Below are 16567 nucleotides of genomic sequence, written 5' to 3' on the forward strand. Positions count from 1 at the left end.
GAGAAAGGGAAAGAGCCTTCTCCCAAGGGTGGGCCAGGCCTTCCTGGGATTCCCTAATATGTGCCCTTGGGGAATATTCCAGGGACATGTTGGCATCTGGCTTTCCATCCAAAAAAATCAAGGCTCAGAGAAATGGCCACAGCGGAACAATGCAGGAAACAGGGTCCTTTGTGCAGATGTTCCTGAGAGCCATATGGCACATGGGCAGGGAGATGTCACCTAGTGCAGAAGTGGGACCTTGTAGGACTTCCAGTTGGTTTTTCCAGGGACTGGGGACCCTACTTTTCCTTACCTCTATTCTTTGCCTAAAGTCTGCTTATTTCTGTCCCTTGGTCCTGGCCATGAATAGATTAGAGGAAGCAGATGTGAGCTCAGAGATCTTTATGCTGTGCTCATTCTGAGAGTTCATGTAAAATTTGTTTTTACATGAAGTCTTGCCTTCTGTCATATCATGGCTTTTGAATTACTCCAAAAGTGGCAGTAAAGCCCCTGTTACAGGCTTATTCTCTCAGCAGAGTTCATGTGGTAGCGAGAGGAAGGTGATAGGGAATGAGGAAGAATAACAGAGTAAACCCACCACCAAGCAATAGTTGTTTCCTCTGTGCTACAAGATGTGCAAACACGAAGGGAGAGTATTTGCAACCAGTGTATCAGGAAATTGGGGAGTTTCGGCCACCTCCAGCTGCTGCTGAATAGAGGGTACTGCTATGCCAAGACTTCTGCTTTGCAGAAGACTCAGATGTCCATTCTGTGCACTAGCTGGGCTTGGAAAAGGAATTCCTGAGAAATGGACTCACGGCTTAAGCATCCCCTTTTCCTGTAGCACAACTGTGCCTTATGAGGTAACAAGTGGCCTTTTGGGGACCTCTTTTAGAATAGTGGGCCCCCTTGCTCATGCCACATCCCCAGCCTTTTCTGTACCTGCCATCAGACAGGGAAGAGTGGACAAAATTCTGTAACCTCCCCCTCACTGAAACATTTACTAACGGTCAGCTCTATTCCGCGGCCTGCTAGAAAGAGCCAAAATTAATTTCCTAGCCTAGTTCTAGCTGCGTTTGATTTTTGTATCTACCTTGTACAAACAATTCAAACTCATAGCCAAAACCAATTTCATTCTCTTCCATTTCTTGTCTCAAGAATGGTTCCTAAAAAACAAAGTTCATATTCTTTTATGTGGCATCAAAGCCCCTTCATAAACTGGCCTTTGCCCACTTATTCGGCCCTGGCCCCTGGCAGTCCCCACTAGCCATGTGCATACCCTAACCTCCTAGTATTGTTCTTTGTTAACACAAAAGGAAACACCAAAATCCTCATGTTGACTCTTATTTGTTAAAAATATACCACATGCTCTGTGCTTTACAAACACTGTCTCTAACCCCATGTTCAGCCCTGAAGGATTTATCCTTGTTTTCATTAGTGAAGAAGCACCATTGGTAGGAAATGCCATTATTAGGATCCGAACCCACATCTGACTCAAGAGCCATGCCCTATCCCCTCACCCATGTTGTCCCCACTCACGTCTTTCCCTTCTTTCTTCCCTATGCGCTGTCTTCTCCCAAGAGTGCCCTTCCTACCAAGTCCCATCAAGGAGGCTTTCCCAGATAGGAGCTCACCTGGATCTTTGCACATACTTCTTCCAAAGCATCCAAAGCCCCTTGGATGATAATTATTTGTCACCTTTCTGACTCATTCAGGTGAAGAGAGTGACTCCCTGAGCACAGGACCTTGTCCTTATCTCCCCGGTTCCCTGCATGGAGTTTGATGGTCCTCAAGCAGGTGTATAGTACATACTGATTGACTGGAAGACCATGGAGGAACCAAGAAAGTCTCTTCAACCCCAGTGCAGTTTAGTTCATCAAGGACCTACTAAGAAAATAGTTGTTGGCAGTTAAATATGTATACATTGATTACAAAATTAATTAATAGTTTATACTCCAGAATGACTGACCCTGGAGCGTGAGACTCTGTTTTAGCATGAATCTCCTCTGGGCACGTCTTCCGTGTTTGCGCTAATGTCTCCATCTTCTGTGAGAACAGTACTCTGTGTCAGATACAGAGGTGCTCACTGGTGGCTTTCCTAGGCAAGGAAGCAGAGCCCCTGGGATTGCGGGTAGGGAGAGTGGTTCTTAGTGCCCTGGAACATGCAGGGACAGAGCTAGAGTTGCCAAGCCCTTGCGGATTTAATTGGAGCGCTCTATCTAGAAGAGGAACTAGAAGTTATGGAGACTTCCAGTCACCGCCCCTGCCCCCGGGGCTGCCTGGGCCCTGGTCTTGCTCAGCACAGGCACCATGCTCCCACCCACGTGCTTCAGAAGCCTGTTTAGGAGAGTCTTCCCTATTCCTCCTCCAGAGAAAGTGCAGGAGAGCAACGACTGCACCCAAGTCAGAGGCTTTAAAACGTGTCCTCTCTGTGGAGTAGCCACACGAAAGTGATACAAAACCACACAGAAGAGAAGAGTCAGTTGTTAACAGTGCATGGGAGAGGCCATCATAGTGCACAAAGGTGGGTGGGGAATGCCCCTGCTATCAATGGGTTGAGGCCAATGCTTTTTTGTTTAATTGACTTGACAGTAAGGTTCTAGTTATGGCCAAACAGAAGGTGATGCCTGGTAAGTGTTTCAGATGCTTTCTAGGAAAAAAAAAAAAAAAAAACAACCACCATTTAATGCCAAAGTAGCTAGCTGAGATGTCACTGCCTTCTCTGGGGCCAACTTATTGGAGAGACAGAGACAAGTGGCCTCCTGCTACTTTGTGTGTTGCTTGTAACAAGTTGGCCATCTGGCCCTCCTCTTGAAAAGTCACAGCAGTTTCCTGTCCCTGGTAGCTCCAAAAGACAGGCTCTGCAGTGGCCTGTGCAGCAACCCCATGTCCAGCTACAAATGAACCAAATGCCCATGCCTGAGAGGGAACCCAAAAAGGAGGACCTTGGTTTCAAATCCCACATTGTTGCCTGCTCTGATAGTAGCCCTCCACAGAAGGAAGGACATTTGACTTTGTGGAATACCATGAGTGCTGTGTAGATAGTTCAGTATTCCTTTCTTTCAAAGAAGTCATCCCTCTGGGAACTGGATTGCAGCTGGGAAGGTAGGGATAACTGAGTTTGTCCAACAATCACCCAGAAGTTCAGGGACTTGGACTAGGGCTCCTGACTCCCAGCTATGAGGTTTCTCCCTAGGCTGCATGCCTGTCAGTGGAGCAAAGCCAAGACACTCTCTCCCCCTGATCTTAGTGCTCCACAAACCCACCTATGGCCAGCTGCCTGAGGAGCTGCATCTACACACCAGAGCAGTGTGGGGTGCCAAAGAACGGGGCGCAACAGGCAGATGGGACTCTGACTGGCTGTGCATACAGGAGGCTTCTTGCCGGATTCACCAATCTGGTTCTCCTTCTCCTCTGTCTCCTTGTGCCAAGCCTCTGCTCCTTCCAGAGGAGCTTGGTTTGGACCTCTCCCTCTCCCCTCTCTCCCGAGGGAAGGAGCACCTTCCCTCAGTGTTCCCGTTGTGTCTCACAGGCCAGCGCTGACACCTCCTCCATCCAACTCTGCCTGGCTCAGTCTAGCACGAACGCAGCCCAGCCCTGGCTGACGCTACCCTCACACCAGAAAGAAACTTCAAACATGCGTTTCTTTTTAGTGCGCAGGAAGGACAGCATAGGGAGAAAGCCAATGAGGCGGCTACCATGATAACCATGCCGTAGTTGCTGTAGCCACTGGGTCCTGAGGCTAGGCCCCTGGAGCACGGGATTTTGGCTTCTGTTGAACACTGTCCTACAAAGGGAGCTTTCCCTGTCAGGAAAGTTCTGTGCCTCTCCTTCTGAGGACTTGGGGATTTAACATTCTACTTTACCGATACCCTCTTCTGTGCTGAGGGTGCTGGTCGGTGCTGCTTTATGCCCTAATGTACTATCTGGTCTCTACACTCTGCCACCAGAATGAGGGGTTCAGTTGAACAGAGACCTCTGAGCCCTGAAAGTGGGTCCAAAGCGCAAGGGGAGTTCCCTGTACAGTCCCCATCTGTGGAAGCATTTTCCGCCGGAGAGCATCCTATTTTCGTGTCTAGTCATGCTAATGCCTCCGTGACCCTGGAGTCCTATGCATTGTCCCAGAGGCAGCACTTCATGTCATGGGATATTTATTTGTGTTCTCCCATCCAGGGACTGCATGAAAGGAGAGGAAACAGAGAATAAGAAGATTGGCTGTACTGTTAACCTGATGGTGAGAGGACAAGGGCCCTTCCTCCTATCTGCCCAGTGGAATCTGTCCCACAGTGTGATGGGCTTGGCCCTTCTACAGTGGCTGTAAGCCTAAGGGTTTGAGTCAGGATATCAGCTCTGTCACTGGTATCTTGGAGGTCTGCAACTCCTCAGTCACATTCCCACTTGGGAAAGGAACGACATGAGCTTCTCTTTGGACAGAACTCCACGCTGGCCTCTTGGCAAGATCCAGTCAACCCTGACATACCCTACATCCCAGTCTGCTTTGGCCCTCGTCCCCTTTCTCACCACTTAGGACTCCCCCAGGTCTGCCACTGGCTGTACCACACCTGGAGAGCAGGTGTGCCTTCTAGCTGATTCTTTCTCTTTCTGGTGCCGGGGGCCTCCATGACCTGCCCTCCTCCCGCCCAGAGCACCCAGGGCTTTGGCCAGCTGCCTGGAGCTCAGGTATGGCTGCGACAGGGGGAAGCCTCTCTCATCTTGATGTGTATTTCCTTCTTTCTTACAGAATTTTTACAAATCTGAGATCAACAAAGAAGAGATGTATATCCGCTACATCCACAAGCTCTGTGACATGCACTTGCAGGCTGAAAACTACACGGGTGCGTGGCAAGGGGCCAGCCGTGCCTTCCCCTGAGGACAGACAGGACAGGAATGCAAAGCAGGCAGGAGAAGGCTCTGAGCTGGTGCCTGCCAGGTCTTAGCAGAGTGGTGGGGCCTGGGCTGCGCCCTCACCTGGCTCCTTTCCCTCAGCAACTTTGTAACATGTGGTAGAGAGAAAGCAGGCAGAAATTCCTCTGTGCCAACACGCCTGTCCTCTGCTGTATGAGGCCACTCTGCTCTCTCTGTGCCTCCAATCCACCAACTCTGAGGCCTCAAGGGTAACCTCCAAATTCTGACATGCTAGGTTCAGGCATCCTGAGCTCAGTGTCACTCTCCATGAGCACAGCCTTCCTGAAGACCTCCACGGCCAGAGCTAAGTGAGGCCACAACACAGAAATAGCCACCTAACCCTGGGCCTTCCAGAGCTCACTGGCAGAACTGCCTTGCACCCTAGGCTCTCCCTCCTGCAGCTGCACCGAGCAGCCCCACTTCGAGCTCCCATCAGAGAGCATGCCGAGCGTGGAGAGTGTCCGCCTGGCTTCCAACAGGCCAGATGGGGGTGCTTTCACTGTGTGTACAATTTAATCCAAACTAAGGCCTGTGCTTTTCTTTTTCTTTTTCTTTTTCTTTTTTTTTTTTTTTTTTTTTTTTTTTTTTTTGGTGGGAGATGGGCAGAGGAGGAGAGAGAGAATCTTAAGCAGATTCCCCACTGAGCACAGAGCCCAACACAGGGCTCAATCTCACAACCCTGAGATCATTACCTGAGCCAGAATCAAGGGTTAGATGCTTAACTGAGCCACCCGGGTGCCCAAAGGCCTTCTCTAATGGAACAAATTGAATAGCACATCAACCTGCCCGTCACACTGCTTACTGAGCACTATGCTGAGTCAGGAGAGCATATGCGTGCACAGGGCTCCTGCCTGATCACCATGTGCCATAGTTCCCCCCAGATAGCCACCTTCCTCACTGTGGTGACCAGCCACCACACCCTACCTCTCAAGCCGCAGGACTTGAATTTGTGTGATAAACCAGGAAATTCAAGCTATTCTTGTCCATAAACATGACTAGAATTAGCTGGATCTGTAGAAACTCAGAATCCTCCCTCCTCGTCTCAAGATGTAAGAGATTGTTTGCTATAGACGCCACCTTTCCTGACCACACAGGTTGGCAGGAACTAAAATCTGAAATGACTGGGCTGAACCTGCCATTCTCAGTGTCTGCTTCCACCCATGATTCCAGCAACCCTCTGAGAAAGGGGTGAAGTCATAGACTTTGATAAATTTCATGTACTATAGAGGCTTTTACTAACTCCTTGAGGACTGGGCCATGACTAAGAGGCCAGGTCAGGGATCTGAACAGAGAGAGGGTGCTAAGCTGTGTCTCTGGTGGCCTCAGGAGTAACATCTGAAAGGATATAGTCAGAAAGAAGATTTCTCCTGGTTTCCTAAGTTTCAGAGGGAGTCCTCTAGTGCCTCAGGGTCTTGTCCCCAGAAAGAAAGGACTCCTCATCCCTATCCATTAAGGAGGCCTGTGCATCCCTGGGCAGGAAGGTCCAGTGGCCAGAGCACAGGCAGAGAGACAATGACGAGGAGCCCAGAGAGTGGCTGCAGGCAGGTGTATGGTTAAAACTGGAAGTGGGTTCTGGACTACTTTGAGATGAGATTCTTCACAGTCATGGGGAGCAGACTTGAGTAGGGCCTTGAAGTCAGGCAGAAGCTAGAACTACCTACCTTGCCAGTAGGAGATGCCCACTGAAAATGAGCAAATAGAAAGGAATGAGTGGTGGTTGTAATTCAGTGTGACACATGCCTTAGAATTGAGGGAACCGTAGTATTTTGGTGTTACTGTTTTTTTTTAAGATTTTATTTATTTATTTGACAGAGAAAGAGAGCAATCACAAGTAGGCAGAGAGAGAGGGGGAAGCAGGCTCCCCACTGAGCAGAGACTCTGACACAGCTCAATCCCAGGACCCCGAGACCATGACCTGAGCCAAAGGCAGAGGCTTAACCCACTGAGCCACTTAAGCCACTGTGCCACCACAGGCACCCCGGTGGTGGTGTTTGATATGAGCTTCTCCATCAGTTGCACAAATAGGGTAAGGTGCCACTGGTCCTCGGGCCTGGGTCCAGCAACGCTTTGGCTCCTCCAGGAATAGAGCTTTCGGCTACAGGCCCATCTCAGTTACCACCACTTATACTCCTCTCTGGTTCTTTTAGAAACAGTAGAGATGAGGGCCATGCTAAGGTCAGAAAATGGTTCTGGAGCCACTGAGGCTAGCTTGGAGGGGTTACTGAGAGAAACCTGGGTCAGTGCCCACCCACAAGAGCCAGTCTGAGAAGGCTGGAGAGGAAGCTGTAGTCAGTTGACCGAAAAGGAACCCAAGAACTGTCTGACACGTCAGCATCTCCCAAAGCAAGGCAGCCTGTATACAAACTCAGGTAACCAGGCCATGCTTTACCTGGAGCCCAGCGTCAGTGAGCAACTGTGGGAGGAAGGTGCCTGCCAGGATTTTAGGCCCCTTGATGCTATTGCTATGGGCAGCCCCTCTATGTCACCTTTTGTATCCAGTGTCCCTGACCTGGGCTGCACATGGCCTGCCCTCACGTGGTACTTAGCCTCATCCCCTGGCACCAGGCTACTCCCAGGGCCCTGAGGAGAAGTCCTTGGACCTCCATGTTGCCTGTCCCCACAGAGGCTGCATTCACTCTGCTCCTCTACTGTGAGCTGCTGCAGTGGGAGGAACGGCCACTGCGCGAATTTCTGCACTACCCATCGCAGACCGAGTGGCAGCGGAAAGAGGGACTGTGCCGCAAGATCATCCACTACTTCAACAAAGGCAAGGTAGGGTCATTAGCCAAGCCTTTCAGCTCTTCAGCTTCCACCGTGATGCTTCCACCATCTCAACACTAATGGGCCAGGCAGAGGCTACAGAGGGCATGGGGGGTAGTGTGTGTTAGCTTTGGAGGCAGCATGAATTTTCTCCGGGAAAAAAACAAATATATATATGTAACAGTTTAATTCTGTGACTTGGAAGCCAATTCCAGGTTGAAGGTGTGAGAGACAACCCCACTGAGCAGCTTGGCACATGCTGACGCTCCTGCTGCAGGGGCTTCTGGGCCCCCACTGACACGTATTAGATTTACTTCAAGAACTGATGTTGTTTTCCTCTTCTGCTGTAGAAAATATGAGTTGTAACCATGAGTGGATTTTAACCTTGGTCGAAGGAGGCCTGTCCTGCTTCTCAGTGGTAGCACCTCTTATCTTGGATTTCCCTCCCTCACAGCACAGACTAGACTGTCTCACTGGTGTTCTTCCCCATCAAGCTCAGATCTGTGGGACTGGCAGGCACTGCCAGCCTTGGTTTCAGCCTCCTGGGGACTCGCCTGCCATCCTGCTCCCAACCCCCAGAGGACTCCACGTGGGGCCCTCTGACCGCCTACAGTAGGCTGTGGCCCACGTACTGCAAAGGCAGGTTGGGTGGCTTGTTGATGCTGTTTGCTCATTATTCAGCTTTGAGTATGCTTTAAAAAGCTGAATTTTTTTTAATTTTTATTTTTTTTAATTTCTTTTCAGTGTTCCAGAATTCATTGTTTATGCACCACACCCAGTGCTCCGTGCAATACGTGCCCTCCATAACAGCCACCACCAGGCTCACCCAACCTCCCACCCCCCGCCCCTCCAAAATCCTCAGATTGTTTTTCAGAGTCCACAGTCTCTCATAGTTCATCTCCCCCTCCAATTTCCCCCAACTCCCTTCTCTTCTCCATCTCCCCATGTCCTCCATGTTATTCCTTATCCTCCACAAATAAGTGAAACCATATGATAATTGACTCTCTCTGCTTGACTTATTTCGCTCAACATAATCTCTTCCAGTCCCGTCCATATTGCTACAAAAGTTGGGTATTCATCCTTTCTGATGGAGGCATAGTACTCCGTAGTATATGGACTATATAGCATATATACATATGCCATATATATATGGCATAATAGTCCATAGTATATGGTCTACATCTTCCTTATCCATTCGTAAAAAGCTGAATTTGAATCACTCCAGGAACTGTCATGGCTGAACCCCTGACTTGAATGGAAATTAAGGTTTTTTAAGGAGTTTTTTCATCATTAAAAAGAAAGATTTAAACATTAATGGCTTTCGTCCATAAATCAGAAAACATTGGCCAGTTTTACATAACATAGGAGAAATCTTTGTCAAAAGAATTCACCCATGCAGGAAGCTTTCCAAACCCTCAGGAGCTCTCAGCCTAGTCCAGTAAGGAGGCCCATGCTCAGTGCTCGGGCAGCCCCATGTGACTGAGCCCCAGTGCCATCCCAAAGCCTCCTCTCCTTGCCTGTCCAGGGCAAGGACGCAGAGCCCCACACCAGTACACTTTCAGACCTGCCCTTCTGGTGCCCAGCCCACCTGGAGCTGCCATCCACCCGCATGCCCAGCAAGCCTGACTAGCTCAGAGGGGGTGGTGTGAGCACTTTGTTTTGTTTCTTAAGATTTTATTTATTTGAGAGAGAGCAAGAAAGAGAGAGCATGAACAGGGTGAGGGGCAGGGGGACAAGCAGACTCTCCATTGAGCAGGGAGCCTGATGCAAGGCTCGAACCCAGGACTCTGGGTTCATGACCTGAGCAGAAGGCAGATGCTTAAACTTTGCGCCACCCAGGTGCCCAGTGCATGAGTACTTTTAGTGTAGTTGTTCTCTTTTCTTTCCTTGGGCACTGAGGATGGAGTGGAGAGTTAACCCAATCTGATGGAGCTTACCAGCAGGACAATAGTTCCCATCTTCACTCCACACTACACTAGTGTTTGGAAAAGGAGGTTTACAGCCTAGTATAGACAAGAGAATCAAAATGCAAAACCTGCCCAAGTATTATAGATGAGCAGGACAGGGGAAGGACCAGAGGTTCTGGAGGCCACCTTCTTGAGGCTCTCCCATTTCTTTCGGCAACCCTGTTTTTTGCTGTGAGTTGCTGGGGGAATAGGTTCTGTGCTGAGTGCAGACCACTGAGTGAGCCCTTTCATAAGATCATCCTCAAAGAGGTATTTATCAGCTTCATTCTCTTGGGTTCATACAGAAGACCCAACTTCTGTGTTTCTCTTCCTTGGTACAGAAACCAGTGGATAGAACCAGTGATAGAACCAGGGGAAAAGGCTAACCAGTTCTTGAAAGCCTTCAGGTTTGGTTGGTTTTTTTTTTTTTTTATTGACCTCAAAAAAGCAAAACCTGGCTGTTCCAGAAAAAGTGTTCTTGTAGGGTTCTTTGTGCCAGGAGAAAAGCTACCTTGGCAGCAGGAGGAAGGCAGAAAAGAAGACTCTGGGGAAGGACAGGTAAAGGGATTCTAGTCCTCAGCACTGCCAGCACACTCTGCCTCACAAGGCAGGCTCTCTGCTTTTCTTACACACACTCCAACCTCTGTCATCTGCCTGGTACAGACATCCCAACATTCTGTGGTCTCATGTGTATTTCGTGAGCACCCGGAAGGATAGAGTCAGAAGTTCAAATCCTGGTCGTAGTCTAACCCAGAGTCATTCTTACCAGTGGTGAGGTGGTTAGCCTGGAAATCTGCCTCAAGCTGGACTGGGCTCCAGTCCACAGAGGGTCAGCATTCCCAGACCAGACCAGGAGAGAGGAGCACTCAAAGGGCTTGGCAGAGTGGGAGTTGAAAGAAGGAAGGAGAGGTGTGAAGATGGGGACTGGGCCTCTACCACAGGGCAGAGGGAGAAACACGAAGGGCAGCTGGACAAAAGTCTCAGACCCTTGCTTATCTGAAAAACAGACCATCAGGACTAGAGCAATCTTCTCCGTGGAGCTGGGCTTGGGCTCTCCTGACGGAGGGTTACTGTTGCCTGTGCTCCTCTGAAGGAATGATGAATCTGTTGCTTCTAATAGACTGTGTGTAAACAGAAGTACAAAGACTGTCTGGAGTGCCAGGCCTGCACCTGCCTTCCCAGTTTGATTAGAATGAGGAGTCAGTGTAACTTCCATGCCATCCCTGTCAGAGGAGCCACAAAGATGTGTCATAGCGCCTATCTGCCAGAGCTGGTGGAAATAATTGGATTTCAGACCTCGGTAGGAGTTTTAGAGTTGGCTTTGTCTCCTGCCCGAAGGAAGGAGACCAGAGAAAAGCTATAGCGGGGGTGCAACCTGCACATGTTCCTTACCAGTGTTGAGAGGCAGACACACCAGGATCTGGCACAGTCCCTGAAGGCTGACAGAATGTCTTCAAACTCTTGGTCCTAGCTCACTCTAAAGATAACTAAAGGGTATGTGGGAGGAGAGTTTAGAGCAGAAGGGCAGATTGCACAAAGTAGGGCAGAAATGCCAGCAAGGCAGATGAGCATTGATCCCAGGAGGGGAGAAGACCTGTTTTACTGGGAGCTGCTGTCAGCAGACTGAGTGCCTTTAGACCCACGTGGGGCCCTCATCACCCGATGATGAGCAGTTCCCCACAGGATGCTCATGGCAAGTTGGCCAGGGATCTGTGCACAGATCAGCTGCTTAGCCAGCCCCCATGGAGTGGCCTGCCAGGCAGACCCTGCAGCGGGTCCTTGGCTGACAACTGCCCAAGTGGCGCTCGGAGCCAGAAAAGAGGGCTGACACTTCCCGCTTGAAAGATGCATTGTGGGGTGTAAGAGGTTTCCTAGCCCACTAAGGCAGAGGCATCATATTAACTCAGGGAGCCAGAGTCTATTTCAAAATTCCCTTTGAGGGGCGCCTGAGTGGCTCAGTCATTAAGTATCTGCCTTCGGCTCAGGTCATGATCCCAGGGTCCTAGGATTGAGCCCCACATTGGCTCCCTGCTTGGAAGGGAGCCTACTGTCCCCCTCTCTCTGCCTGCCTCTCTGCCTACTTTTGATCTGTCTGTCAAATAATTTTTTTTTAAATTCATTGTTTCCACCCAAGTTTCCATTGACAGATGAATGGATAAAGACGAGGTGGTATATAGATATATAGTGGAACACTACTCAAGCCATCAAAAAGAATGAAATCTTATGGTTCGCCTCCCCTCCCCAATGTCCATAGCCCCCTCCCCCTCTCCCAATGGACTCTGAAAAACAACCTGAGGGTTTTGAAGGGTCAGGGGTGGGAGGTTGGGGGAACAGGTGGTGGGTAATAGGGAGGGCACGTTTTGCATGGAGCACTGGGTGTTGTGCAAAAACAATGAATACTGTTACGCTGAAAAAAATAAATAAAATGGGGGAAAAAAAAAGAATGAAATCTTGCCATTTGCAACAACATGGATGGAGCTAGAGGGTATCATGCTAAGCGAAATAAATCAGTCAGAGAAAGACAAGTACCTTATGATTTCACTTGTATATAGAATTTAAGAAACAAATGATTAAAGAGAAGAAAAGAGACAAACCAAGAAACAGACGCTGGTGCACATTCCTGGCACCAGTTTCAGAGTATGACTGACAGGTGCCAGAGGGGAGGGGGCTGGGGGAAGGGGTGAAATATGGGATGGAGATGAAGGAGGGCACTAGTTCTGATGAGCACTGGGTGTTGTGTGGGAGGGCTGAATCACCATATTGTATGCCAGAATCTAATATTACACTGTATGTTAACTAACTGGGATTTAAATAAAAGCTTAAAAAATAACAAAAGTCATTACTACCTTCATGAACTTACTAAGTAAATCTTTATTGAGTACCTCCTCGTGCCTGGCAGTGCTCTAGGCTCTGAGGATAAAAGTAAATAAACAGGGTTCCTGCCTTTATGTAGCTTATCATCCAATCGAGACTAATACAACAAAAAAGTAAATACTTTTTTAAGATAACTGGAGAGTAATGAAACAGAAACGGGGTCAGGAAGTTCCCATCCTTAATGAGATAGTCAGAAAAAGGCCTCTTGGAGGTAGAGACATTTGAGGAGAAACCTGAAAGCTACACCTTGAGCTAGAAAGCCACAGCACCGCGTGTTGTCCACAGACTCATCCTGAGTGGATGTTCTTTGTGACAGATGAGCTGCAGGGGGCCTTCGGTTGTGCCTTCTGATGTGTTCCAGGTGAGTTGGGGCTGTTCTGAGGAGGCCTGCGGTGCTGACGCCTTGGCTTTCTTTCTGACACAGAGCTGGGAGTTCGGGATCCCGTTGTGCAGGGAGCTGGCGTGTCAGTACGAGAGCCTCTATGATTATCAGAGCCTCAGCTGGATTCGGGTGAGCTTTGCCCCTTCCCCAGCCCAACCCTGACTGGAGGTGCGAGCACTTTCCTGGCCCCAGTTTCGGAGTGAACATTCACTGCCGGCCTAGCCCTTGTTTAAGTGCTGTGGACAGGACAGGAGAAGCAGAGGCCATGGTTCCTGCCCTCAAGACCCTTGCAGTCTGACTGGGGAACTAAAAAATGATATGACCCAGACCCCGAGAGCCACTGGTGCTCAAGAAAGGGAGAAGCACGTATGCAGGATAAGATGGCGGGTCCAAGGAGGACGTAACAGCTCAACTTCATGAGGAAACCTTTCCTGAAAGATTTTGTTCAGGAAAATTTTGTAAGATCTGAAAACTTTAAAAGATCTTTACATGCTTTGGCTTGTGGTCACTTTCAAGCACCTTGTTCTTACTCCCTTCTTTGATGCAAAATACTCAAAAATTAAGTGAAATGTCCCATAGACTTCGAAGGTCTCCACCAAATTTTCTTGGTTGCTGGTGCTGGGTTCTGAGTCATATTAGCTGCAGACTACATTAGCAAAGAGAAGTCAGAAGTCTCCCCTCCTCTTCCACCCAGTCAGTGTGGCAATGTTCCCTGCCATGTTTCCTTCTCCAGGTGGAGATTTGGGTCTATGTAATAGATGTGGTTATCTAGAAGTAGCTTACTGACTGGTCTTTGAAGTCTCCTGCTCCCCAGCAAGCTGGCTTGATTGAGTGCATTGGAGCTGTCTTCCCAGTCAAAATTCAGTGAGTTTTTCTGAATGTGAAGCCAGGACAGCCCATACTAAGAAACGTACTGACCTTAGTAATGCTAGATATCATGGATATTACTTCAACTTTTAAAGTTTAAAATCTCTTAAATTGGAACAATACCAATGATGCTGGCAACTGAGACTTTCTCTGACTATTAGCCTCTTTAGTTAGATCATGAACAAGAGCAATGCAGTTGGACTGATGGAAAATGGTGCTGAGAATAGCTATCAGTCAACCATAACTAGCACTAGCCAAAAGTCACTTGGTGTAGTGAGTATCAACCAAAACCAGAAATCTGTGGGGGTGGGAGGAGTCCATGCTCAGCGTGTGCCCCTGAAAGACCAAAAACCAAGAATCCTGGATCTGTGTGAGGCTGGGTCCACCCGCTGCGAAGGAGCGCTTCCCCTTCCATCAGGCAGCAACATAGGGAGAGGCTGATCATGGCCAGGGGCTCACTTCTACACAGTCTGTGTTGCCATGTTCTGTTTCCAAAAGACGGTATCTACTGGGGCCTGGGAGAACTTGCTTGGGACACCACTAGCAGTCAGGCCAACCTGAAGGCAACTGCCTTTCTCATTCACAGAAAATGGAGGCCAGCTACTATGACAACATCATGGAGCAGCAACGCCTGGAGCCTGAGTTCTTTCGGGTTGGCTTCTATGGCAGGAAGTTTCCTTTCTTCCTTCGGGTGAGTCCATTCAGGTAGTCACAAGAACTTATATCATTTTCTACACGTAATTCATTTATAACCTGCTTTTTTAATCTTTTTCCCTATTCTACTGAATACTATTTTTGAAGGACTAACTAGTCAACAAAAGGCATTTGGCTTTATTTGACTGGACTGACTGCCAACTTTAGACTTTGTTTGACTCTGCTGTACTATTTTGTAGCTGTCTGCAATACATGAGGGTGATTTTCTTACCAACCCAAATTCCTGCAGGAAACGACCACGGTCTGAGAATGTCCCATAGATATGTCTAGAAACCTTCCAACTTCAAGTTCCACTGCCTGGAATCCTCCATTGTGTTTATTCTCAAGCAGATAGGACACCAGTACAGCCCTGACCTCAACCGTAGGCTGACTTCATGAGGTTTGTCATGGAAGATGTTGGCTCTTTCCCATGGCTGCCCTGGAGGCTCTGCAGCCAGGGTGGAGAAACTGTGGATTTGAAAGAAATTTGTGGGAGCTGCCAAATAGGATCTGGCTGTGGAAAACCTTTTCTAGGCCTCCAGCTCTCTGGCCCAGGATAGTGACAGCGATTTCTCCCCATCGCTTCCTGGAAAGCTAAGTTGGGATACCAACAAAGCGGAAGGAATGACTGAGCACAGATGTGCAGACCTACCAGCTAAATAACTGTGATTCTCTTCTTTATTCCACAAAAGCCAGAGGCTCCAGGAGAAGTCATCCTGGGCTTGTGGGCTGTAGCCCAGAGGGCTTCACTGTGCCAGGGGACCTCAATGAAGCTGTGCCGATGAAAGGGCCTTGGGTTGCAGTTGAGACTAAGACTGCCTCTGACTGTCCCCAGTTCCAATGTATCACTAAAGTTCCTTGTCTACAAGTCTCAACAAGCAGCTGCGAACATTCATAGAATCTCTTTGATGTGTTTGGGGTCCTGTCTTAGCAGAGAAATTGCTTTAGCCAGTGAGCAATAATGAGCTTGATATCACATCACAAGTCAGTTGGCCTTAATAACTCCTTAAAAAAAAAAAATTTTTTTTTTAAGCCAGTCTGCTAGCAACAGAGTCCAGGCTAACCACATTTCAGCTGTAAGGCAGGTCAACCTGCACATTTCCTAGGCAGTAACCATTCTATGCTAAAAAGAAAATTGACTTCTATAGAAACAAGTAATCTTGACAGGGATAGCAAGCCCACTCTGCCTAATTGTGATCCTCAGGAAGGCTCCGGTTCCATTCCACAGTAGCATTTCTAGAAGCAGAATGTGAAAGAGGAAAGGGTCTCCTCAGGAGGGGGGGACTTGCTCACTACCTAGGGACTATCACCTCAAGCATTTCGGAAGTGGCATCTTTGTTGTCCCCACCAGCATAGATCATGCAAAAGCCATGGAAGTGGAGGTCAGCAGAAGGGAAAGACGGAACCACACAAGAATCAGAAACCAGAAGCATCTCCAGAAGGTCCTTGGACAAACTAATGGTTCTGGCCTTGTGACTTCCTTCTTTCTCATTTTTTCTGCAAATGCTGCTTTATTTTCATTTTATTTTCTTTGTTTTGCCCCATAATTTCTATATCAGAAACCAGGTTTTACTCTAAAACATCATTATTTTGGATATTATAGAATCAGGCCCTGGTATGTCCCATTTCTGTCCCTGCCAAACAGGAAGTCTCCGTCACGGTTTGCCCTGGCTTCCACCCCACATGCTCAATGTCACAGGGCATCTCAGCATCTCAGGAAACTCCACACTTTCTGGCAAGTAGGACTTAGTGTGGGACCTGCCTCTGGCCCATCCAAACAATGCTTGCAGACAACGGTCTGAATGTTCAAATGGGGGTTCAGTGGTGCCAGTAATGGAGGAAAAATAACAGTGGGTGTTAGGAAATGTCATCCATCAGTGCGTCCTCATCTCCACACAAGGCACCATCCCTAGGGGCTGTGTTTTATGCATACAGATCTGCCTTGCTGAGCCACTTGCTGCCTTCTCTTCCCTCGGCTGCTCAGTTCAGCTTTGGCAAATGGAGTGAATCCCAGTGGAAGTAGGTGTTTGTCTTATAGATGGCAAGAACCAAGAACAAAGCAGTGGCAGCCAGATCTGTCTCACGTGAGGATGCTGGGGCTTTCACACAAGCAAACTGGAAACTGACAGCCAGCCTCAAGGTCAACGCTGTGTGCCTTCTT

General features: G+C 48.6%; 1 protein-coding gene across 7 annotated transcripts in view; it reads left to right on the forward strand.

Annotated features, from left to right (window-relative positions):
• DOCK3 (dedicator of cytokinesis 3) overlaps positions 1-16567 on the forward strand; it is a 608703-nt gene that overhangs the window by 569932 nt on the left and 22204 nt on the right. For all 7 annotated transcript variants that reach the window (XM_045990868.1, XM_045990865.1, XM_045990867.1 and 4 more), the window contains 5 exons: positions 4153-4213; positions 4721-4814; positions 7508-7656; positions 12889-12975; positions 14300-14404. In XM_045990868.1, the coding sequence (XP_045846824.1) occupies positions 4153-4213; positions 4721-4814; positions 7508-7656; positions 12889-12975; positions 14300-14404 (496 nt within the window). The remainder of the gene's footprint in view (positions 1-4152; positions 4214-4720; positions 4815-7507; positions 7657-12888; positions 12976-14299; positions 14405-16567) is intronic.

This window comes from Meles meles, chromosome 20, assembly GCF_922984935.1.
Source record: "Meles meles chromosome 20, mMelMel3.1 paternal haplotype, whole genome shotgun sequence".
NCBI lineage: Eukaryota > Metazoa > Chordata > Mammalia > Carnivora > Mustelidae > Meles > Meles meles.